Raw genomic sequence first — 26,762 nt, forward strand, 5'->3', positions numbered from 1 at the left:
TGAAAAACCCCCCCCCCCCACTATTTGGAAATGCAAGGTAACCTGAGGCCCACGTGGTGGTATTGTGTACACAAGTGTGCATGAAGAATAGATAGATATTCAAATAGTTTATGGGGGGAGACTTGTGTAACACTGTTCCCTAGGCCTGGTACTTCACTGTCAGATATCAGGTAGACCTGACATGCGGACCTTTCTAGCCGTTCCCATCAGGTCTAAATGATTTTAAAGAAAAAAGAAAAAAGTCTAAATGATAGTGTGTCTGCTCATCAGGTACACCTGACAAGCGGACCTGATCAGGTGTACCTGTCAGGTTTACCTGATAGTGAGTTTCTGGCCGTAGAAACCGAGTTATCAGTTTGGAGACTTATGTAACACTGTTCCCTAGGCCTGTTACTTCACTGTCAGATATCAGGTAGACCTGACATGCGGACCTTTCTAGCCGTTCCCATCAGGTCTAAATGATAGTGTGTCTGCTCATCAGATACACCTGACAAGCGGACCTGATCAGGTGTACCTGTCAGGTTTACCTGATAGTGAGTTTCTGGCCGTAGAAACCGAGTTATCAGTTTGAACAAAAATAGCACTCGAATGGGAAGTATTGTGTCTCTTCTTGCCCATCTGATCAGAGGCATACTACGACACAGACCACAAGAGACTAATGTAGCAGTTGTTTCATTGCTACAAAATGAAATTACCCTACGGGGGGCCCCAAAGGTACGGTGCAAAAATCTCACGAGAAAATTTCCTTCAAGTTTTAAATAATATTTCTGGGAAATATACGTCATTAGTTGTACCTGTCATTAGTTATCTAGTCTAGTTAATGGTTAAAGTCATATATAAGATATGGTTAAAGTCATATTATAAGATATAATAAGCAACCTCCTTGGCCGAGTGGGTATCACACTAGGCTTGCACGCAGGAGGTCCGGGTTCGATTCCCGGCGGGGCTGCCTAACATAACAACACTTTTGGTTGGGTGATTGTTGGCCTTACATTATGTATAATTTTGCTGGTTTGAAAAACTTATGGGTTACCTACCGTTGGTCAACAGTTCCTCAACCATGTAACCAGATCCCAACATGGGCCAACCATTCACCAACGATGAGCCAACCCTTCGATTTCCCAAACCATCGATGTTGTTAGAGATATTACCTATACCTACACAGCTACCTAGCTATTTTTTTTCGCCCATTGTAATGAGGTTTTTGTTACCCATTGTAGTCAGTTGAGAGAATGAGAGGATTTCGACGTACCTCTCCATTGTTGCATACATATCAGAGCCTCTCATCATGAAAGGTTTCCCTCCATTTCAGTGGTGTGTCCTTTATGGAAATTAGGGGAAGAAATTTTTGAAAATCACCGTTCAGAATGGTCGAGGCCGAAGAAGAGTACATGGAACAGATGCAGGTCCTCGTTTCGTGTTTTCTTCGGCCGTTCAAAATGGCCGCCTCGTCGAAACGGCCGCCGTGTTCGCACGAAGACGTCAACTCCATCTTTCTCAACTCGGAAACGGTGCTGTTTCTCCATCAGATTTTTCTCAAAGGGTTAACTTCTCGGATGGAAAGTTGGCCTACGCTCGTTTTAGGTAAGTTTCCCCCCCCCCTTCCCTGTGAAAAAATATAATAAATATAATAGGTAAATAAAATGAAATGGAAAAATAAATAGATTATTTATTTAGTACAAGTGGCACAAAAGTGAGTTGCAAGCTTTGACCCATACAAAACAGAGATTAAATTTGCCTAACATTAACATAACGACACTTTTGGTTGGGTGATTGTTGGCCTTACATTATGTATTATTTTGCTGGTTTGAAAAACTTATGGGTTACCTACCGTTGGTCAACAGTTCCTCAACCATGTAACCAGATCCCAACATTGGCCAACCATTCACCAACGATGAGCCAACCCTTCGATTTCCCAAACCATCGATGTTGTTAGGGATATTACCTATACCTACACAGCTACCTAGCTATTTTTTTCGCCCATTGTAATGAGGTTTTTGTTACCCATTGTAGTCAGTTGAGAGGATTTCGACGTACCTCTCCATTGTTGCATACAAATCAGAGCCTCTCATCATGAAAGGTTTCCCTCCATTTCAGTGGTGTGTCCTTTATGGAAATTAGGGGAAGAAATTTTTGAAAATCACCACTGTAATATGATTGTTCAATCTGGATTCCAAGACCAACAGTAATTCGCCAAACTGAATTACCTTACTGTAGGACACCAAATACATAAGACTTTGTTTAGACTGCGGGCTTAATGGGACTTTTCAGTCGCATTTTGGCAGTATAAACGGGGTACCTTCTTTCTATTATACATACCTGGGTTTACAGCTTCCCCTTTTAAAAACCTCACGCCACGCCACTGGTCTATTCTTCTCTCATTGATGCCAAGTATTGTCTTGTTGCTTCTGTATTGTATTTTTTTTATATTTATTTATTATTATTATTATTATCATTATTATTATTATTATTATTATTATTATTATTAGTATTATTATTATTATTATTTTGTATCCTGATGCAAATGAATCCACCATTGTGCTTTTCAAGTTATCAAGTTTCTCATTGCGTAACGGGGGAGGAAGGGTTTGGCAACACTGGAACAGAATGTTTGAAAATTTTGACAACACTGGAATAGGGTGTTGGAAAAGTTTGGCAACACTTTCACTAATGGAAGAATTTATAATCATCCAAAAGGAGTTTTTAATCGTCCAGAAAGGAGTTTTTAGTGATCCAAAAAGGAGTTTTTAAAAATTCCTGTTTGGATCATTAAAAACTCCTTTTTGTACAATTGAAAATTGTCCCATTAGTGAAATCTCTGATCAAGTCATTGGTCAAACCAACCATAAATTAAGCACAACTTACTTAATTTACCAATTTTTTAATCGTTAAAGCTTCGTTCAGATGGACGCGATCTTTTGTGTCCACCAAAAAGGCTTTGATTTTATTAATAATCTTTGAAAAATCCAAAATGTCTTTTTATCAAGCTACCTCTATTGTAGTACTTACCTACTCGTAGATAGGTCTTTTGCTTGCTTCTTCAGCTAGTTATAATACCTACCTTAAGGTGTGTCCACACATAGTCGACGCCCGTCGATTGACGTCGATTCACATCGATCGACGGTCGTCGACTATGTGTTAGGTCTTTTGCTTGTTTCTTCAGCTAGTCATAATACCTACTACCTTAAGGTGTGTCCACACATAGTCGACGCCCGTCGATTGACGTCAATTCACATCGATCGACGGTCGTCGACTATGTGTGGAGTCCACACTGTGGACACCCTTTTAGATCGCAATAAAATCTTTCAAGTATGAAAATTATTTCATAATTATTTTAACTATTGCAACATCTTTCAATTTTACCAGGTGTAAAGCAACTTTCATTTTTTCAATTCTTTGCAAGATCAACTTCAATCTTTCAACAATTTGCAACATTTTTCAATTTTTTGAAGTGTCAATTCTTCCATTTTCAATTATTTTTTTAATTATTGCAACATCTTTCAATTTTACCAGGTATAAAGCATTTTTCATTTTTCCATTCTTTGCAAGATCAACTTCAATCTTTCAACAATTTGCAACATTTTTCAATTTTTTGAAGTGTCAATTCTTCCATTTTCAATTATTTGCAGTATCAACTTCCATTTTCAATTATTTGCAGTGTCAACCTTCATTTTCAATTCTTTGCAACATCAACCTTCATTTTCAATTCTTTGCAACATCTTTCAATCATAGAGCAAATTTAATTTTTTGAATTCTTTGCATACCTATTTCAATTCTAAGAAAGCCAAACTGGCAAATGCACAGGGTACCCATACCCTCCTTAACTTCTTTAACTTTCAATTATTGCATCTTACAGCTTATCTTCTTATTTCGATTTCGATATTATCATCTCTTCACATTCATATAAGTACCTACTCAAGTATTATTTATGTATTTTATGTCCTTTAATCTACGTGCAGAGTACGCTGTGTCCAAACATAGTCGACCGGGCGTCAATTGACGTCGATCCACATCGATTCACAATAAATTGATATCGATCGACTGCCGTCAACTATGTGTGGACATAACTTTACACTCCACCGTTGGGAAGAACTAGACGAAATTTTAAACTATTATTTTAATGTCGTAAATTTTACTGCTGTAAATAGTCAATTTTTCCCCCTCAGGCCAGGTAATCACTATCAGGTAGACCTGACAGGTACACCTGATCAAGTCTACCTGATAGTGAGAGGCTGGCCTTAGCAGCTTAACCTTTAATATTTGTTATGTTTTTACTTTACATAGTCTTGATTTTAATTCTGAAATGAAACTTTTAAAAATAACAAAAGCATGGTAAACAAACACTTAATTTTAAATCTCAACAGGTAAAAGTGCTTGGTCCCACTGTTTAATGTTAAATCGATTCTTAATATACGAAGTACCTATAAATAATCTATGTATAAATCGGTACATAACGAATTTATAATTTTGTTCATAAATATGGCCTTACATCCGTATTTATGAACAAAAATTGTCAAATGTTTGAAATTGATGTTTCTGTGCTACATGAGAGCTAGTATTTTGTTCATAAATATGAGTGTTAATGTTAACCTTTCAATTCTGTTAATTTTGCAGTAAAAACAAATTCATCTTTCGAACCCTGTAGACAGAGTACAAGTTTTTTCTCCTACCCAATTATCCAACATTTGAATTCAGTAGATCATTAAACCCTATTAAACCCTTGTCAATATATTATTTTACTTTGAGATTATGTCTAGACGTGTTTGAACAGTGAGTTATACATAAGAACTACTCTTTTCAGTGGACTTCTCAATTCCCTATTCTTATGAACAGTGTGTAAACGCGTACCTAGGTATGTTTTTTTTTTTTTTTTTTTTTTTTTTTTTTTTTTCTTCAGACGATTTCCCCTCTCCTAAAGACAAAATCCCAAACCTTAAATTTGCCAATATTGAGAAGATGCCATCTTGGATTTTCAATGTTTAATACAAGTGCTACCACAGGCAACCTTCTGGGTAATCGAAATCTTGTATTCTCCCTTAAAAGATGGGAATGTTCTTCAGAAGAGGGGAAATCGGCTAGGATTCCAAAGAAAAAATACGCGTTTACATGTTTTGACAATATTTGATCCATTGACACAGTGGTCCAAGGAATTTTTTTTTGTTTCAACTCACTCTTCACCTGTCTCTAGTTGTCCTACCTATTTATCTTCAAATCAGCCTTTTCGTTCTTTTTGCTACCATGTGACTGTCTATTGGAATTGCGGAACCATTTATTATATTCCTATTAGGTAAAAACCAGAATGCTTGTTCTAATTGCCAATTTAAACTTTGAACAAACACAAACGAAAAAGGGTTGCTTTTGTTGTCTTGGGAATTCCGATGAAAACGAGATACATATATTTCCTCAGAATATTGTCAAGTTTGTTCTCGGAATTCCCCCGGTTTTCAGTGGGGAATCCTTTAAAATTTGTGATATCAGTCGATTTATGATGTTGGAAAAAAGAAGAAGAAAAAAAATGTTAGAATGCACTGTAACGTCCCGAAAGCGAAAAGAGAAGAAATATAGAATAGGAGAAAGCCAGCCGTTCCGAGAACATACCTTATTATAATATATGTTTAAGATAAAATCTGCCCCGCTACTGGGTGGAAATCGAATCCGTAGACCTGACATTTACGTCTGAATAGGTGCACCTGTCAGGTCTACCTGATAGTGAATGGGCGGCCTTAAATGCCTCCTTTTTCAAGGAATCCTTCTAGGCTCGCGCCAAGCCTCCGAAGAGCAATCTTTTTTCGCCGTTTGTTCCTTAAATGCTTCTTTCTTTCCCCTTTCCATGTCATGTCGAATGTTTTCCATTATTACATTATATTTTACATTATGTCTTTTCATTCTTGTTTTTGTTCTTTACACCTTTGCCCCTCCAACGTGAATGCCCCTCTCCCCCCCATTTACATACCTATATATTTATATATTTTTTTTTTTTAAATCCCCATTTATATATTTATTTCTCCAATCTCTCGCATTTCTGCTTTTCGCTGCATTTTTGAGTTTTGCTTCTTAACCTGGTTAGGGTTGTTTGGTTGTTTCATTAGTGTCGGAAATTGGTTTATTAGGCGACCTCTTCGACATGCTGCTCCCCATGTTGGGCATCTACCAGGAGTACGTCCGAAATCACCACTACAGTCTGCAAGTGCTGACGGAGTGCAAACAGCAACCGGAGTTTGTGCAGCTACTGAAGCGGCTCGAGATGAAGCCGGCGTGCCAGGGCCGCTCCCTGGAGATGTTTTTGACTTTTCCCATGCATCAGGTATGTAGGAAGTTCAATTGCTTTTCAGAATGTCCAATTCTTTTCTTGGTCTTCTCAGACTTGGTCGAGGTATTTGTCAACCTCTCAATCAGCCCTAGTTAGAGGTGATTGCTTTGGGCTCACCTACAAACTCAAATGCCATCGACATTTTGGATATTTGGCAAGCCTAGTCATACCTGCCTCTGGAATGCAAGAGTTCTGAAAGTAGTGTACATTTAACCCTTTGGGATGGAATATTTTTATTTACTTATGCTTCTCAGAGATTTATATGCGGTTTTATCGAGGAAACTGTAACATCAAAGGTTTTATCGTCCCGATATTGAAGAGAGGAAGATGGAAGCCAGCCGTTCCGAGAACGAACTTTCTCTGTTCAGAATGAAGTTCGCCCCGGGCGTTAATCAATTTGTAACATAGTGTTTACAAGCTTAAAACTCCTTACACAAAAATCTGAGGCTTAGGTTTAGTCAAAGGTTTTATCGTCCCGATATTAAAGAGAGGAAGATGGGAAGCCAGCCGTTCCGAGAAGGAACTTTCTCTGTTTAGCTGAAGTTCGCCCCGGGCGTTAATCAATTTGTAACATAGTGTTTACAAGCTTAAAACTCCTTACACAAAAATCTGAGGCTTAGGTTTAGGGGTTAGAAAGTCCTAAGGAATCGGTTAAGCTTCCACGAATCTAGTGTTTGCAAGGCAGGCGCGCTACACTGGCTTTGTCCTATCCTGTCCTCCTTTCTTTGATTTCGGAACGATGAGACCTCCGTTGTTACAGTTCCTTCTATCAAACCTCTTAAAAATAATGACAATCAAAAATAACCGAAAGAAGAAGAAGAAAACATCAAAGGATTGTCGTTTCGGCAAAATTAGTGTCGAAATAAAACAAGCTCCAAAAAAGCTCAGGATACCGCCTCCCCGCACGGTGCTCGGACCCCGCACGCATGCGCCGAAAGTTGTGATGTCATCACGGAAATAAAATATTTCCCTTGCGAAAGAAAATGTGATGGAAAACTCTTCTCCTTGTGCCGGTGTTGAGAATTTTTCCCAGCTAAAAATTGGAAAATTCCCTCCCCTGACATTCCTCGCAACCCCAATTTTTATATTCGAAGGGGCACTAGTGGGGCGCGAGGGAAAAAGAGACGCAGGGCAACTAGGGGGGGGGCGCGGAGCGCAAAGAGACGGTACCTTGGGGGGTCGCGGGGCACGCTGGGGCGGAGAGGGCACTCAAGTTGCTTTCCCTTTGCATTCTTCAGCCGACTCGCATCGTTACTTGTCTTTATAGACGTCACTGGCCGTCACATTTTTTTCGAGTTTATTTTTTGTGTCCGCGTTTTTCCCCTCTAACTCGACGGTTTTGGTGGAATCTGTTCCCGATTTTGTACCAAATAGTGTGGGATTTAGAATCAGTTACGAGGTGAGTTTTAAGATTTAGTTTTAGCTAACTTCTCTTTTTAACTTTCTGTCTGTGTGTTTGTTCCATCATAACTCTTCAAGCTACCTTGTGTTCCATTGTCATTTTAAATAGGTAATAACCTATTTAAAATTATCTAATAGGTAATAACCTCTCATTATGTTTATGTTTAAATGTTTATAGTCTGTGCGGGTTTATCTCCTTATACCATACAAAGTACAAACCCATCAACATTTATTTTCTTTATATTGTTCAATTTTAATCACCTATAAATATTTTTAGCCATACTTTTAATAATTAAATTTATTGAGTGATTCTTAGCACACGTAAGTGGGGCCATTTTCGTTTGTAGAATTTTAATTGGAGATAAGCAAATTAATAAATAAATAAATAAAAAATAGATTTCATATAATAGGGTAAGTGTACCATTTATTCGCCCACCTAAGGGTTTTTCCAGACAAAAACACTTATATCTCTGGTCCTAATTATTTTGGAAGGAAGTTAATCGAGTTGAATATTTATTCCTGGAAATTACACCGCGCCGATTTCTCACTCGAGTAGGCGAGCGAGTGGATCCTGATAGGTGCACCTGATCAGGTTCGCCTGCCAGGTCTACCTAGTAGTGGGTGGCTGACCTCTAACCTTAGCACCTTTTCTTCTCCCCCAGGGGTTCGAGCGGTCGTCTTCACCTGGTCCCCGATATAGGCAAGATCCCGCTAGCTGACGCCACCCTTATTGAAGACCCCTTGGAGCACGTCCACGAGGGTACGGGAGATACCGGTAAGTCGACCACGGGACTGACAATGCGTGGGTTGTGGGTTCATGGAAAGGGTTCAGTCAAGTAGTGATGGGACTCGAGTGAGATTTTTCAACTCGATTATTTTCCAACTCGAGTTGTAACTCGAGTGGAAGTTAATCGAGTTGAATATTTATTCCTGGAAATTACACCGCGCCGATTTCTCACTCGAGTAGGCGAGCGAGTGGATAGTATGCATTGCAGATCATCGATGATATTCGGGTTTTCGTTCGGAAACTCTCGGCATACGGGTATTACGGGTATACCACTATACCCCTCCCCCTCTTCAGTTCTCTTTCTTGCATCATCATCTAGTAAGAGGCAAGAGGGGAGAGGGGGGTAGTGAATCATTCAACTCGTTCAAACGAATAGTTGTTTTTCTGACGAATAGATTTGTACTCGACTAGAAACTGTATGTTGCAATAATACGTGGCGAGTGAACTCGGGTCAGACTGTCAGAGAACCCAATGAAAAGTTTTTTTCCACTCGAGTAGAACAAAATAATACTCGAGTGGACTCGAGTAAAGTCAAACTCGAGTCTGGTAACGCGCTTGCTTGCCATGCAGAAGGTCTCGGGTTCGAATCCCACCATCGACAAAAATTTGTACTCGTTTTTCGATTGCAAATACGTGGCGAGTGAACTCGGGTCAGACTGTAAGAGAACCCAATGAAAAGTTTTTTTTTTCCACTCGAGTAGAACAAAATAATACTCGAGTGGACTCGAGTAAAGTCAAACTCGAGTCCACTCGAGTAAAATCATTCACTCGGCCCATCACTACAGTCAAGTCAGTTGACACTTTAAAGGTGTGTCCAACATAGTCGACCGTCCGTTCATCGATATCGATTGACGAGGTGAAGCTATGTTATCGGTTATCGAGACAGTGTGGATGTCTCAGTCTCAGTCGCCATCGATCGACTTAAATCTATGGCCGGGCCGGTCGACTATGTGTGGACACACCTTTTAATATACATATTCCCTATATGATTTTTTACTTTCCTTATCCTCTACTGGATTCGACAAAAAAAAAAAAAAAATCTTTTACATGTAAGAAATAGACCTTCCCCTTTAACTGCTAATACGGTCATAATTACTAGCCTTTTGTGCCTTGCCTTTTTCACCGTTTTCAACAAGTTCCTCAATTGTCCTCATGGCAGCAGCCCTTACATTCACGAGGTTGAATCCGAAACACCCATATGGTCACCCGTTCAGATGTCAACTACAACGTTGCTTAACTTCAGTGATTATTCAGATTTTTTTTTTTTTTTTTTTTTTTTTTTTTTCCCAATGGTACCTATTTTGATTTTTATACCCTACCTGGCACCGTTCCATTTCCCTATTCCCCACCATGAATTTTCCGAAAATCCGCGTCTTGTTAGTCACCTGTCTGTCAACCTTCAACTTAACTGACCTTCTTAACAATAACAATGTTATGACGCCTTCAAACTTTACTTTGTAAAGAAACCATCAAAGTGACTGCTAGAAACTCATTTCCAGTAAGGGAGCTGCACACGTAATGACTGCATTACGCCATAACTTTTTTGTTGATTTATACCTAAGCAAGTGAAAAAAAAAATCCGCTTTAACCATATCTTATAAATCAAATCAAAAATCAAATCATGCCATCTTTGACTCTTTGTGGTAAAGCAGAGAGCTTTCTCACAACTTTGTGGGTATCACAGTATTACAAGTCTTTCATTTACTGCAGCGTAGTTGGTATCCGGATGGGCAACATCTGGGCAATCCCGTGCTGCTGGCTTTTCCCCGATCACTCAAGCTGGGTGAGGCGGATAGCTTGTCGCCGAATGGTGGGTAAAACAACCGTCACTAAAAACCTTGGGTCAGTCACTCACTATCAGGTAGACCTGACAGGTACGCCTGAACAGGTTGGCCTGCCAGGTCTATCTGATAGTTTGTGTGCTCATCAAGTATCAGATAGACCTGTTCAGCCGTACCTGTCAGGTCTACCTGATAGTGAGTGGCCAGCCTGAAGAGTTACGCAGTGACATTAAAGCTACAACAAAAGTTCCCCTGAAGTTAAGCAACGTCGGGCGAGGTTGGTATCTGGACGTACGATCCTCATACTTACCGCGTGCAGATGATAAGGTGGTTGGAAAATAGGAAGCACTGCCTTTGGATTTCTTTTTCGGATTTGAAGTGAGACAGTCGTATCCGCTGAGATTTGGGCTTGTCCGTGGGAAACTGAATGAGAGTGCCTGGAAAAGGTGTACTTATCAAAAGCTCTCTAACATGACATTGAAATGGGGGACTTTTTTTAACGAAATTCCTGTGTGCGGAGTCCAGTATGTAGGACCCTAAATTCTCCCTAGATTCGTAGAAGCTTAACCCATCCCTTGGGGCAACTACCCCAACACCTAGGCCTCGGAGTGGGCTTTTTGTGTATGGAGTTAAGCTCGAAAGTCTCTCTAACTCTAATAGCAGGAATCACGATATACATAAGTGAGTTAGAATAATTGTATCAGCTTTTTTTTTTTAAGACATCAGTCTGACAAGATACAAGTTATACTAGAGATACCTATCAGACATTTACATCATAATTTCTCAATTATCCACACACTAGGGAACCCCTGCTCCATCTTCCAAGTTCAAACTTCTGGCCTTGTACCGGGTCCCTCGCAGCCTCAGGGACACTGCCCGTATAATCGCTATTTGGACCTTAGTTTTTATCCACCCTGATAACTGGCTGATGCACTTATTCCATTTTACACTTAGTGTATCAGCTTTGGAATAGGACGCAACTGTGCAATAATTATATTAGAACACATGCAGGCTTTTAGCCTGAACATTGATTGCATTAGTCCGATCCCGTACTAGTAGACCTTTACTTCGTTCGGTCAAAAATTAGTTAAATTTATTGACAAAGGTGAGAATCGAACCTGAAGCAAAGCGCAAACAGAGATGTAAGAGGGATGAGGAGAGAGAGAAGGGAGTGGTTACAGGAGGGAGAGAGGGGAGAAAGGAAAGAAAGACAGAGAGAGAAAGAGAGATAGAAGAGGGAGGGAGAGAAAGGAAAGAGAGAGAGAGAGAGAGAGAAAGGTTGTAAAGTAATAAGAAATTGTTATAAAAACTTAAAAACCATCTGTTGCATTAAAAAAAAAAAAAAACAGAGATGTAAGAGGGATGAGGAGAGAGAGAAGGGAGTGGTTACGGGAGGGAGAGAGGGGAGAAAGGAAAGAAAGACAGAGAGAGAAAGAGAGATAGAAGAGGGAGGGAGAGAAAGGAAAGAGAGAGAGAGAGTTACGTATTTTAGTTAAATACATATCTTTATTCTGTGTATTATACGTATTATTATACTGAAGCTGAAGACTAACTAGGTATAAAAAATACAGATTATTACAGTTCACTAGCAATAATGTTTGCGGGTACAAAGGAAATATGTTATTAAATAATAATATTCATAACTTTAATAAGGTATGCCAAAAGGCAATATTTTTTATTTGGTTTAGCGAATGATTGGCATCAAAAGATTGGTCAAGTCATGAGAGGAAGGGTTTGGCAACACTGGAACAGAGTGTTGGAAAATTTTGACAACACTGGAATAGGGTGTTGGAAAAGTTTGGCAACACTGGAATAGAATGTTGGAAAATTTTGACAACACTGGAATAGAGTGTTGGAAAAGTTTGACAACAGTGGAACAGAGTGTTGGAAAAGTTTGACAACACTGGAACAGAGTGTTGGAAATTTTTGCCAACATCTGATAGTTTGAATTTCCCCCTTCTCGCTAAAATTGTTAGCATAATGGGACAACTTTTTCCAAGCCGACATCGACAGTCTAATAGTGGATTTCACTAATGACTTCAGGAGAGATTTCACTAATGGGAGAATATAATCAAAAAGGAGTTTTTAATCGTCCAGAAAGGAGTTTTTAGTGATCCAAAAAGGAGGAGTTTTTAAAAGTTCCTGTTTGGATCATTAAAAACTCCTTTTTGTACAATTGAAAATTGTCCCATTAGTGAAATCTCTGATCAAGTCATTGGTCAAACCCACCATTATCAAGCATAACTTACTTATATTTTACCAATTGTTTAATCGTTAAAGCTTCGTTCAGATGGACGCGATCTTTTGTGTCCACCAAAAAGGCTTTGATTTTATTAATAATCTTTGAAAAATCCAAAATGTCTATTTATCAAGCTACCTCTATTGTAGTACTTACCTACTCGTAGATATTAAGTCTTTTGCTTGTTTCTTCAGCTAGTCATAATACCTACCTTAAGGTGTGTCCACACATAGTCGACGCCCGTCGATTGACGTCGATTCACATCGATCGACGGTCGTCGACTATGTGCAGGTGTATTTTCCTTTCGAGAAACTTTCGGAAAAGGAACCGATTCCCATGGAGCGCCATCTTGGATTTCCTATTTCGAACTGGTTCCGTTTCTGAAAGTTTCCCTCATGGTAAATACAACTAATATTAAATAATGTAGAAACACACTACCATCACGTCACTTGAGCTCATGGGGAGTCAGAAGGATGTAGTTCAAAGTTTTCCCATAATACTCGTATGTAATCTAATTCAGGACAGCCACACTACTATCACGTCACGTGACGTAACATGATGGTAGTGTGACTGTCTTGAACGAAATTACCTACAATATTATGGGAAAACTTCGAACTACATCTTTCTGACTTCCCTTGAACTCACGTGACGTGACGTGACGTTTTTACATAGTCTTGATTTTAATTCTGAAATGAAACTTTTAAAAATAACAAAAGCATGGTAAACAAACACTTAATTTTAAATCTCAACAGAAAGGTTGTAAAGTAATAAGAAATTGTTATAAAAACTTAAAAACCATCTGTTGCATTAAAAAAAAACAGTGAGGGAGTGAGAGGGATGAACAATTTTCTCCTTGTCTTGTCCGCATTGTATGGAAAGCCAACCTTTTTTTATATACCCTATTTTCACTTTTTTTTTTTCAACAATAAATTGAAAAAGTAAAAAGAGCTCTCTAAGAGAAGGGGAGTCCAGCTGGGGGTATTACAGTATTAACCTCTATAGAAAAATTGATTTTATAAATTTATTACATGAGTTTCATAGATAGGAATTGACCGTTCAAAGTGAGTTTCAAGTTCTAACTCAATGATTTTGTTTGCATGTCTGTCTGTCTCTTTGTTCCGAGATGACTTAAGAACAGTTTGTCCGATTTGAGCATATCCTGATCTCTTGTAGAAATATGCGTTTCAGATTTCAGACCCCCCAGTTTCTCGTCGGCCAGCATCTCAGACATTCTGAAAGACGACGAAGGAACCATAAAAGAAGTCCTCCAGTTTCTTAAAAGAAAAAAATAACAATTACCTGAAAAACTTGTATTTTTTTCCACACATGGCCTTGCTGCTTAGCGCGTAAATAAATTAAAAAAAAAAAAAAAGATTTTGGACAGAGTGCAATGTTTAACAATCTTACATCCGTATTTATGAACAAAAATTGTCAAATGTTTGAAATTGATGTTTCTGTGCTACATGAGAGCTAGTATTTTGTTCATAAATATGAGTGTTAATGTTAACCTTTCAAATTCCCCGGTATATTGTCACGCTTCATGAACTACTTGCTCACACGCCTCACGATCATGTCGAGAGGAAAAGTCTTCAGAATGCGCGACAACAACTGGAAGACCTGTCACGCCAGATGCATGACGAGGTAAGCGTGCAAAACCCTTAGGGGTCCTGCTGTTGGATAGCAGAAATAACCTTTCAATTCTGTTAATTTTGCAGTAAAAACAAATTCATCTTTCGAACCCTGTAGACAGAGTACAAGTTTTTTCTCCTACCCAATTATCCAACATTTGAATTCAGTAGATCATTAAACCCTATTAAACCCTTGTCAATATATTATTTTACTTTGAGATTATGTCTAGACGTGTTTGAACAGTGAGTTATACATAAGAACTACTCTTTTCAGTGGACTTCTCAATTCCCTATTCTTATGAACAGTGTGTAAACGCGTACCTAGGTATGTTTTTTTTTTTTTTTTTTTTTTTTTTTTTTTTTCTTAATCAGAATGCAAAAAAGAACTTTAAAAAGGAGAGTTATTTTTAAATACAATTGTAATTTAATTTTTCTTTTTTATTTTAAAAATGTAGTACCAAATACATAAGACCTTGTTTAGACCGCGGGAGTAAAGGGACTTTCCAGTCTCATTTTGGTAGTAAAAACAAGGTACATAATTATCAGGGTATATTCTGTTCTACTTGAAAGAGGGTACCTACATATATAGGAACTTATGCCAGCGATAAGTGTACAGGTAAGTAAATATGGGATAAGACCATAGGTAAATATGGGACAAGACAACTGTGTATTTATGTAATTGAGAAGATGCCATCTTGGATTTTCAATGTTTAATACAAGTGCTACCACAGGCAACCTTCTGGGTAATCGAAATCTTGTATTCTCCCTTAAAAGATGGGAATGTTCTTCAGAAGAGGGGAAATCGGCTAGGATTCCAAAGAAAAAATACGCGTTTACATGTTTTGACAATATTTGATCCATTGACACAGTGGTCCAAGGAATTTTTTTTTGTTTCAACTCACTCTTCACCTGTCTCTAGTTGTCCTACCTATTTATCTTCAAATCAGCCTTTTCGTTCTTTTTGCTACCATGTGACTGTCTATTGGAATTGCGGAACCATTTATTATATTCCTATTAGGTAAAAACCAGAATGCTTGTTCTAATTGCCATTTTCAATGTCCTCCATTCTCTTTGTACTTTTTTATGTTGATATTTTACCTTTTTAGTCCGTCCTTCCTTTATTATTACCATAGAAATAAAAAGGTATAAGGGACGGACTATTGTATTCGCTTCGGTGTCGTCTGTCTGTCACCATAGAAGGACTTACCTATCCAAACCTAGTCGACCTATATATCAAATTAAAGGTCTTTTTACCAGGAACACGAAAATGGTGGTGCCAAAAAACCAAAAAACTGTTTTTTTGGGGGATTTTTTTCACATTTTCTCACACAAATGAGCTCTGATCTTGAAATTTGTCGCGACGACCTATGAACTAGGAAAACTTTTATAACACGTCAGTCGATCTTTTAAGATCGGTTTTAAAGGGAGAACGGACTCTAGTCTTGATTTCAAATCATTACTACCACTACTACTACTATACAGCCATCACAGACCACGAGGATCCTTGACTTCATTCACAACGCCTCTCCATTGGTTCCTGTCCTGTGCCATCTCTGTCCACTGATTAGGATGATCCACCCCTAATTCTTACAGGATGGTGACATCACTCAGGTAATACTTGATGCGGGCTTGGTTCCTAGCGCGTCTGCAGTGTAAGCGCTAGGTCGTGGGTTTGATTCCCGCCCGGGGCGGATTTTATCCTAATGGGATAATGTTCCTTCTCGGAACGGCTGGCTTTCTCCTATCCTATCTTCTCTCTTTGACCTTGACAGTTACAGTTCTCTTTATCGAAAAAAACTTTGATTATGACTACATATTTCATCATAATACATTTTTCCTTCAATCTCTCAGCTCCTACAATATTAGAGCTTCCTAATTATTGAGAGATTCCAAGAATTTTTCCCTTGACAGAACTTTTATTATGAAGTTTTGCATTCAGTGCCTCTAAATGTTAGCTTGGTTCCTAGCGCGTCTGCAGTGTAAGCGCTAGGTCGTGGGTTTGATTCCCGCCCGGGGCGGATTTTATCCTAATGGGATAATGTTCCTTCTCGGAACGGCTGGCTTTCTCCTATCCTATCTTCTCTCTTTGACCTTGACAGTTACAGTTCTCTTTATCGAAAAAAAACTTTGATTAAAAACTTTGATTATGACTACATATTTCACCATACTACATTTTTCCTTCAATCTCTCAGCTCCTACAATGTTAGAGCTTCCTAATTATTGAGAGATTCCAAGAATTTTTCCCTTGACAGAACTTTTATTATGAAGTTTTGCATTCAGTGCCTCTAAATTAACTTTTTTTATATTTTCTCCGCCATACTTTCCTGATTCCTGCTTGTACCTAATAAATCTTTTTCATCAGAAGTCCTAATAAGAATCTTATTATAAGACATAGCTTTTGCTTCTTTTTACTTTGATAGGCATTCTCATCTGCTAGTTATTTATTTAGTTCACTGAAGGGTGCACAGCTAGATACCTTTTCTGGAAGCCTATTCAATGCTTTCTACTGGGATAATCTTTTCAATGTCCTCCATTCTCTTTTTACTTTTTTATGTTGATATTTTACCTTTTTAGTCCGTCCTTCCTTTATTATTACCATAGTAATAAAAAGTAACTCTTTCTGTCCCCATAGAAGGACTATCCGAACCTAGTCGACCTACATATCAAATTAAAGGTCTTTTTACCAGGAACACGAAAATGGTGGTGCCAAAAAACCAAAAAACTGGTTTTTTGGGGGATTTTTTTCACATTTTCTCACACAAATGAGCTCTGATCTTGAAATTTGTCGCGACGACCTATGAACTTTTTACCAGGATCACGAAAATGGTGGTGCAAATTTTGTCCAGAAAACCATAAAGCCAAAAAACCAAAAAAGCTGGTTTTTGGGGGATTTTTTTCACATTTTCTCACACAAATGAGCTCTGTTCTCGAAATTTGTCGCGACGACCTATGAAAAACGGTTTTTGCGGGATTTTTTTCACATTTTCTCACACAAATGAGCTCTGATCTCGAAATTTGTCGCGACGACCTATGAAAATAACACTTCAGTCGTTATTTTAAGATCGGTTTTAGCGTCACCTATGTTAAGCTTCGCCGAGCAAGGCCAATAAATGGATGGGTGACTTAAACCTTATAGTGGGAATAAAGGGAGAACGGACTCTAGTCTTGATTTTAAATCATTACATGAAAGTAAAATCGAAAAATCAAATCAAGAAAACTGAATATTAAACAAATTAGGTAGGTACATAGGTACTGATTTTCTCTAATCACGATCGAATAAACTACGGGCTAAAAAATTCCCGGAGGGACGGACCCAGCTTGTTCTTTATCATCTTTTCTGTCCCCTCATAATATGCACCTTTGTTACCGTTAATGATTCTTCCTCTTTAACTTCTTTTATGGTAGCATATTAGATTTTCTAATTTATTTTCTTTCCATTCCAGTGCATGGACTCGGTGCATTACAACAATCTCCTGCGGAGCACTCTCACGGAGACAGCGTCTATCACGATGCTAAGTGCGATCCGTCACGATCCGAACTTATTTCGTGACGACGTCGACATCAAGTACCTTCACCACAGGAACCCGCAGCGGGTCGGCGGAGGCGGCTATTGTTATGAGTCGCAGACCGTGAGTTTGATTGTTGTTGAATATACTCCTTCCTTTTGTAGTTAATATCTTAGCAAATACTGAAACGATGATTTTTACGACACTAACGATTAGGCTCATTAAAACAGTGAGTTTCCAATATAGCCGGGTCAGCTTATCTGACCTGGTTATTGGAAAAACCAGGATCATCGGCTTTTCAAGCCCTATGCCATTTCTAGCTGATTAGATCTGGTGTTACTTGAGTATGACAGCTTAAGAAAAGTCCGTTTTCCCATAGCTATACTATCCCTGATAGGGCTCGGATTTTTTTTTTTTTATTTTTATTTTTATTGATCGATTAATCGATTTTTCAGAACCCTTATTCCTATGTTTCTGTTTCAGATCCCCCACATAGTCTACGCCACCAAGGAAAAGCTCCTCGAGAACCTGACCGACCTCCGCTTCGTCTCGATCGACTTTCTCAACACCTTCCTTCTCACGTACCGGGCGTTCACGAACGGTGTCACCGTTCTAGAAGCGTTACGCAAAGCGTTCTATAACGCGGAACCCCCGGACTCGGACCAAGATCAGGAGGACGAGTATTATGCCACCAAGGCCGGACAACATCACCACCATCATCCCGGCCCTGGACCGGGCGGAGAGTTTGAATCTACCATGTGAGTCCTATTCAAGGGCCTTCTTAGCTCGTAGATTCGTAGAAGCTTGACTCATCCTTTAGGGCTGTCTTGCTCCTACACCTTGGGCTCTTTGTGTATGAGTAGCCTTTTTAGCTAAATCTCCTTTTGGGACGAGTTATTCATTTCTAATCACAACTCTGGGGTCGGGATTGTGTTTATAAGGGCCTTCTTAGCTCGAAGATTCGTAGAGGCTTGACTCATCCTTTAGGGCTGTCTTGCTCCTACACCTTGGGCTTTTTGTGTATGAGTAGCCTTTTTAGCTAAATCCCCTTTTGGGACGAGTTATTCATTTCTAATCACAACTCTGGGGTCGGGATTGTGTTTTTGGGTCCCTAGGAAGCTATTCGCTATGAAAACTCATTTTGTTTAAAAGGGCTTTAACGTCATTGTATAACTGCTAAGGTTTTTAGCGACGGGGGTTTTACCCGCCATTCGGTGACAAGCTACTCGCGCCTCCTTAGGTCAAGCTCACCCATCCCTCCCGCGATTGTATAGATGGTCACCCACACAATGTTTTGTGAAATCATTTATTCATTTGGAACTGGTGCCTTCTACGTGCTATCATCGCTAGCTTAATATACTGTGTTTGATACATATTTTTACTTTTTTCGTGAAAAAAAAGCTTTTATTTTACCTTTTTGGTCACCCCGAATTACCGTTTTGGTGAACGATTACTCACACTATTGCACCTTTTCTTACTCCCAGGTCTCTGGACGATATCTCCCTCAGTCAAGTCCCCACCAGTGACACGCTCCCGATATATACTCCCGAGAGAAGGAGAAGCAGCACCGCCACTACTTCCAGGCGAATCAGTGGCGCCTCCTCAGGTAAGCTATTTTATAGAGAGGTTTAAGGGAACTGTGACAACGAAGGTCCTATCGCACCGAAATCGAAGAGAGGAGGACAGGATAGCAACAAGCCAAACATTCCAAGAACGAACCATAAGGGAACTGTAACAACGGAGGTCTTATCGTCCCGAAATCCAAGACACAAGGAGGACAGGATAGGAGAAAACCAACCGTTCCGAAAACGAATCTCATCTGTTTGGGATAATCGAACTTCAGGTAAGCTATTTTATAGAGAGGTTTAAGGGAACTATGACAACGAAGGTCCTATCGCACCGAAATCGAAGAGAGGAGGACAGGATAGCAACAAGCCAAACATTCTAAGAACGAACCATAAGGGAACTGTAACATCGGAGGTCTTAGCGTCCCGAAATCCAAGACACAAGGAGGACAGGATAGGAGAAAACCAACCGTTCCGAAAACGAATCTCATCTGTTTGGGATAATCGAACCCGCGACTTAGCGCTTTATACAAGGCCATCTAACTAGGCTAGCTCAAACATAATTAATTATTGATTTTTTTCAGGTTATGCTTCCGAAATCATGGGTGACGGTCATCGGGAGAGCTTTGATTCCACTTGCCATTTCCCCAAGACCACTCGGAGATCCAGAAAATGTAAGTTATAAATGTTAGAATAGAATAGAATAGAATTACAATACGAGTAAACCCTATTTACACTACCGGAACGAGACTGAAAAGTCCCTTTATTCCCGCAGTATAAATGGTTCTTTTACTCCAGCAGTAGGCTGATGTCGATCGAAATCGCCCGAAACCCAGAATAAGCACGTGTTCGACCAAGATCGCCTTACCATATTATTGTGAACGTTGAGTAAAAGTGTGTCCAAACATAGTCGACCGGCCGTCGACTATGTGTGGACACAGCTTTAGAATCCTCTCTCAACCACTTTCTCATTTTCAGACGAAGAAGACAAAAATCTCGGCCTCATCAAGGAGTCCTCAGGACACGGGTCTCAATCCCCAGGGACACAACACCGTAAGATCAGCATTCGAGTGGACAAGCCTCAGGAAGCCAGTGGCTCGTCTACCAACTTGAATGTGCCCAGTAATAACATCGCTGGATCTTCGAGCAATGAAACGCTGACGGGATCCACCAGCGGTAAGTTTCCGTATTGGTATATATGTATTGCTATGTTGCTGACAATGTTTTCGGGTAATCAAGTAGTTATTGAACTAGTGGTGATGGGTAATTTTCAAATTAAATTGATTCTAAGGACAAGGAAAACCTAGACCGTTAACAAATGGAGTGTACTTGAAGCCATGATATTGGTATATATGTATTGCTATGTTGCTGACAATGTTTTCGGGTAATCAAGTAGTTATTGAACAAGTGGTGATGGGTAATTTTCAAATTAAATTGATTCTAAGGACAAGGAAAACCTAGACCGTTAACAAATGGAGTGTACTTGAAACCATGTGATTATGTTCCAAGCCACTCGACCCCATTTCAAGAAAATGGGTCTTCTATTTGACTTGTTTTAACTAGGAATGATTTTCTGATGCAATCTACTTTCTTTGCAGAAATCACCGTACTCAGTGGTCCATCTAGTCCAGGATATGTTCCAAGCCGACCCCATTTCAAGAAAATGGGTCCTCTAGTTGACTTGTTTTAACTAGGAATGATTTTCTGATGCAATCTACTTTCTTTGCAGAAATCACCGTACTCAGTGGTCCATCTAGTCCAGGAAATATCAGCCAGCGTACCTTGGTAGGGCAGGATCCAATGGGACTTAGTAGCTCCGACACAGGGCAAATGCACGAAGAGGAGTTTAAACCTACTGTTCCTAGTACCACAACCACCACGTCACCATCTGGAGCGACCTCTTCTTCTGTGACGTCATCAACCACGACCACTCCCGCCACTTCCCCACCTCAGCAATCCCTTCCCACCCCTCAGAGCTCCCCGCAAGGTTCCAGACCTTCCACGTCCGGTTCTTCGACCCCGCAGAGTGTCAAAACTTCCTTCTCAAATGCCGGAAGCCCTCAGAGTCCAAAACCATGTCACGTGACAGGCGTTCCTCAAAGTCCCAAGTTGGCGTCGGTCCAAGGGACGAGTGGACCTCCGCCAAGTCCGAAGACAGTTCGACCGACCACTTTTTTAGAAGAAAAGATCGGTGGACCGAAGAGCCCCAAACTCATTCCACGACCTCCGACCACGGCACCAATCCCGCACATCCACACATCGTCGTTTCTGTTGGACAAAAATCCGCCACCTCCACCCCCGCGGATATTCAAGGAAACGCCCCATCATCGACAGCACAGACATTCCCATCAGGAAGAGACGATGCCCCAACTCAAGGAACCGGCCTTTGCCCAGGACAGCACCAGGTGAGCTTCTAAATTTAATTATATCTGCTAAAATATTAGAGTAGGTAGGTAAACAAATTATTGTTCGAAATAATTTTCGCAAACACTGATGGTCTCAGTTTTAACCTTGAAATATGGTTAACTGTAAACTCTCTTGCAATGTACAATCAGTTCCAGGATTAACCACTTCTTTTTTAACTCTCTCTCTCCCTCCCTCCCTCTTGACCTTGCCTTAGCCCATAAGCACACTCATAAAAGAAGATATCTAACCAAAATCTCAACCTTTCCAGACTGGGCCCAGAACGGCAGAGCCGATCCGCTTCCCTGTCCCACATCCTGATGAGCCATCGCGGCTCGGACGCTAACGTGCAACACTTCCCCATCCGGAAACGGAGTGTGGCGGATGACGATCCCTACCTGAGCGAAGATAACGACTGTTGGAACCTCAGCGCCCACTCTTCCCGCTCCGCCTCCATTGCAACCACCAATGCGGTGAGTTCCCAAATCTTTACTATTAAGGTAGAAAACTGGCGCGAACGATCTTATTATAAGTGTTAAAGCGCCTAATCGAAAAAAGGTAGAAACACATTATCATGATAGTGTGGCTGTCCTGCACGAAATTACCTACAGTATAACGGGAAAACTTTGAACTACATCTTTCTGACTCCGCATGACGTGATGGGAGTGTGTTTCTACCTTTTGTGACGTGATGGTAGTGAAGTAAAAGGGCTTAAGAAAAAACCCCTAAATTCGATACATAATGGAGACTCCAAAGAACTTCGGGTCGGGTCTGCTGGACATATATCTAAACAAATGAAAGAATCTTTATTCCAAGTCAAAGAAATTATCGAATTCTCTCTCAACTCTTTCCAGCTCTACGCGGGTCGTAGGTCCATTGGCTGCTGTGAAGGTGAGAGTGCCGCACGACAAGCCACGCCACGAGCCAGCTTCCAACAGGACTCCCCTCAGCACTCCAGTAAGGCGGGAGTCGTCATCACGTCATTTCGAAAGTCACAAAGAAGGTAAGACCTTTTTTCATAGGTTCCGCCCGTTTACCTAAATCCTTTCAGTTTGCATTCTTCTTTCAGTAGGTTTAGTTAATCAGAGAACGAACATTTCTTCTTTTTCGATGAGGAAAAGAAAAATGGAAGATGAAGTGTGTGAGATGGATAAAGCGGGGAAAATGGCAAAAATAATAACCCCCAGAATTTAGCCTCGAGAGGGTAAAATACGAGAAGGGAGGCTATTCACCGAATATTTACTGTCGTTTGGAACCGATAGATAGAAATAATAGAATAGAATTACAATACGAGTAAACCCTATTTACACTACCGGAACGAGACTGAAATGTCCCTTTATTCCCGCAGTATAAACAGTTCTTTTACTCCAGCAGTAGGCTGATGTCGATCGAAATCGCCTGAAACCCAGAATAAGCACGTGTTCGACCAAGATCGCCTTACCATATTATTGTGAACGTTGAGTAAAAGTGTGTCCAAACATCCTCTCTCACCCACTTTCTCATTTTCAGACGAAGAAGACAAAAATCTCGGCCTCATCAAGGAGTCCTCAGGACACGGGTCTCAATCCCCAGGGACACAACACCGTAAGATCAGCATTCGAGTGGACAAGCCTCAGGAAACCAGTGGCTCCTCTACCAACTTGAATGTGCCCAGTAATAACATCGCTGGATCTTCGAGCAATGAAACGCTGACGGGATCCACCAGTGGTAAGTTTCCGTATTGGTATATATGTATTGCTATATTGCTGACAATGTTTTCGGGTAATCAAGTAATTATTGAACAAGTGGTGATGGGTAATTTTCAAATTAAATTGATTCTAAGGACAAGGAAAACCTAGACCGTTAACAAATGGAGTGTACTTGAAGCCATGTGATAATTGTGATACCTATGTTCCAATCCACTCGACCCCATTTCAACAAAATGGGTCCTCTATTTGACTTGTTTTAACGAGGAATGATTTTCTGATGCAATCTACTTTCTTCGCAGAAATCACCGTCCTCAGTGGTCCATCTAGTCCAGGAAATATCAGCCAGCGTACCTTGGTAGGCCAGGATCCAATGGGACTTAGTAGCTCCGACACGGGGCAAATGCACGAAGAGGAGTTTAAATCTACTGTTCCTAGTACCACAACCACTACGTCACCATCTGGAGCGACCTCTTCTTCTGTGACGTCATCAACCACGACCACTCCCGCCACGTCAACTACCTATGCCGGGAGCTCAGAGAGACAACCCTTGGGAAAAATAGGAATTTTGTCCCTCTGATTTCTATCCCTAACCTGAAATTGAACATTGCGCCTTCCAGTGAGATTGCTTAAGCCGGCTAGGTTGCCAGCCTATGGTTCATCCATTTGAATATGGCAGCAAGGATTCATCTAAAAAGTAGGCTACGTTGCCAAACGTGTCAAAGGTTCAACGCAGGATCCAATGGGACTTAGTAGCTCCGACACAGGGCAAATGCACGAAGAGGAGTTTAAACCTACTGTTCCTAGTACCACAACCACCACGTCACCATCTGGAGCGACCTCTTCTTCTGTGACGTCATCAACCACGACCACTCCCGCCACTTCCCCACCTCAGCAATCCCTTCCCACCCCTCAGAGCTCCCCGCAAGGTTCCCGACCTTCCACGTCCGGTTCTTCGACCCCGCAGAGTGTCAAAACGTCCTTCTCAAGTGCCGGAAGCCCTCAGAGTCCAAAACCATGTCACGTGACAGGCGTTCCTCAAAGTCCCAAGTTGGCGTCGGTCCAAGGGACGAGTGGACCTCCGCCAAGTCCGAAGACAGTTCGACCGACCACTTTTTTAGAAGAAAAGATCGGTGGACCGAAGAGCCCCAAACTCATTCCACGACCTCCGACCACGGCACCAATCCCGCACATCCACACATCGTCGTTTCTGTTGGACAAGAATCCGCCACCTCCACCCCCGCGGATATTCAAGGAAACGCCCCATCATCGACAGCACAGACATTCCCATCAGGAAGAAACGATGCCCCAACTCAAGGAACCGGCCTTTGCCCAGGACAGCACCAGGTGAGCTTCTAAATTTAATTATATCTGCTAAAATATTAGAGTAGGTAGGTATAAACAAATTATTGTTCGAAATAATTTTCGCAAACACTGATGGTCTTAGTTTTAACCTTGAAATATGGTTAACTGTAAACTCTCTTGCAATGTACAATCAGTTCCAGGATTAACCACTTCTTTTTTAACTCTCTCTCTCTCTCTCTCCCTCCCTCCCTCCCTCCCTCTTCACCTTGCCTTAGCCCATAAGTACGCTCATAAAAGAAGATATCTAACCAAAATCTCAACTTTTCTAGACTGGGCCCAGAACGGCAGAGCCGATCCGCCTCCCTGTCCCACATCCTGATGAGTCATCGCGGCTCGGACGCTAACGTTCAACACTTCCCCATCCGGAAACGGAGTGTGGCGGATGACGATCCCTACCTGAGCGAAGATAACGACTGTTGGAACCTCAGCGCCCACTCACCTTGCCTTAGCCCATAAGCACGCTCATAAAAGAAGATATCTAACCAAAATCTCAACTTTTCTAGACTGGGTCCAGAACGGCAGAGCCGATCCGCCTCCCTGTCCCACATCCTGATGAGTCATCGCGGCTCGGACGCTAACGTGCAACACTTCCCCATCCGGAAACGGAGTGTGGCGGATGACGGGTTTTCTTTCTTTTAGTACTTATTCGCAAATGTAATAGAAAGTCGTGTGATGTTCACACCAGATTTTTTTTATATATAGTTAAAATAAATTAGTTTAATTCAAAAGTAATCCTGGGGTTTAACCACTTCTTTATAGTCTCTCAAAACCTAAAATAAATGTACGTTTGAAAAAGAAGATACATAGCTATATTGTTTTGCACAAAGCTTATGGTAAGTACCTGAGATCAATGTGATTTCTCAAGAAATTGAGAAATCACAAAGAAGATACATAGTAGTTTATCTAACAAAATCTCAACTTTTCCAGATTGGGCCCAGAACGGCAGAGCCGATTCGCCTCCCTGTCCCACATCCTGATGAGTCGTCGCGGCTCTGATGCTAACGTTCAACATTTCCCCATCCGGAATCGCAGCGTGGCGGGTGACGATCCCTACCTGAGCGAAGATAAAGACTGCTGGAACCTCAGCGCCCACTCTTCCCGCTCCGCCTCCATCGCAACCACTAATGCGGTGAGTCTCAAATCTTTACTAGAAACATTGCCGCGAACGACCTTACTATGTATAAGTAGTGTTCAAGCGCCTAATCGAATAAAAGGTAGAAACACACTATCATCAAGTCGCGTCACGTCACGTGATATAGTGTGGCTGTACTGAACCATATTACCTACAATATTATGGAAAGACTTTTTTTTTTTTTTAAGATGAGTGTTTCACCGCCGTTTTTATTTCGTAGCGATGAAATAACTGTTACATTGGACGCTTGTGGTCTGTGTCGTAGCATGCCCATCCCGTAGTATGCCTCTTATCAGATGGGCGAGAAGAGACACAATACTTCCCATTTAGGTGCTGGGTCAACACGGGAACACCAGAAAGTAACCCGTTGAAATATTTGCAATCGAAAAACGAGTACAAATTTTTGTCGATGGTGGGATTCGAACCCGGGACCTTCTGCATGGCAAGCAAGCGCGTTACCACTGGACCAACCGATCATGATTTCACGTGACGTGACGGGTGACGTGATGGTAGTGTGGTTCTACCTTTAGGCTGCTCCCAGGTGTTTGGCTAAAAAAGTATAATAAAAAAGTCTGTATATTCCAAACACATAGTCCAAAAAAACTTCGATTTTGCGAGACATTGGTCTAATGAAATCCTAATCAAATAAATTAACCAATCCTTTCTCTCCGCTCTTTCCAGCTCTACTCGGGTCGTAGGTCCATTGGCTGCTGTGAAGGTGAGAGTGCCGCCCGACAGACTACGCCACGGGCCAGCTTCCAGCAGGATTCGCCTCAACACTCCAGCAAGGCGGGAGTCGTCTTCACGTCATTTCGGAAGTCACAAAGAAGGTAAGTCGTTTTATCCGTCATTCGATCCGTCTATCTCTGGCCTTCTTTCACCCCAATTGAAGAACAAAAATTCGTCCATTTTCAGTCTGGAAAAGAGAACAAGCTGGGTCCGTCCCTCCGGGAATTTTTT

At 40.9% G+C, this 26,762-nt stretch overlaps 1 protein-coding gene across 1 annotated transcript in view; it reads left to right on the forward strand.

Moving 5' to 3' along the window:
* Positions 1-26,762, forward strand: part of LOC103508467 (ras-specific guanine nucleotide-releasing factor 2-like) — a 70,167-nt gene that overhangs the window by 32,277 nt on the left and 11,128 nt on the right. Inside the window, exons 10-23 of the mRNA XM_026823077.1 lie at positions 17,590-17,775; positions 18,136-18,410; positions 19,137-19,258; positions 19,802-19,891; positions 20,196-20,393; positions 20,947-21,622; positions 21,892-22,093; positions 22,475-22,623; positions 22,736-22,761; positions 23,130-23,327; positions 23,608-23,806; positions 24,176-24,652; positions 25,598-25,799; positions 26,484-26,632. Coding sequence (XP_026678878.1) covers positions 17,590-17,775; positions 18,136-18,410; positions 19,137-19,258; positions 19,802-19,891; positions 20,196-20,393; positions 20,947-21,622; positions 21,892-22,093; positions 22,475-22,623; positions 22,736-22,761; positions 23,130-23,327; positions 23,608-23,806; positions 24,176-24,652; positions 25,598-25,799; positions 26,484-26,632 — 3,149 coding nt within the window. The remainder of the gene's footprint in view (positions 1-17,589; positions 17,776-18,135; positions 18,411-19,136; positions 19,259-19,801; positions 19,892-20,195; positions 20,394-20,946; positions 21,623-21,891; positions 22,094-22,474; positions 22,624-22,735; positions 22,762-23,129; positions 23,328-23,607; positions 23,807-24,175; positions 24,653-25,597; positions 25,800-26,483; positions 26,633-26,762) is intronic.

Source organism: Diaphorina citri, unplaced genomic scaffold, assembly GCF_000475195.1.
Source record: "Diaphorina citri unplaced genomic scaffold, Diaci psyllid genome assembly version 1.1 scaffold402, whole genome shotgun sequence".
NCBI classification, from domain to species: Eukaryota; Metazoa; Arthropoda; class Insecta; order Hemiptera; family Psyllidae; genus Diaphorina; species Diaphorina citri.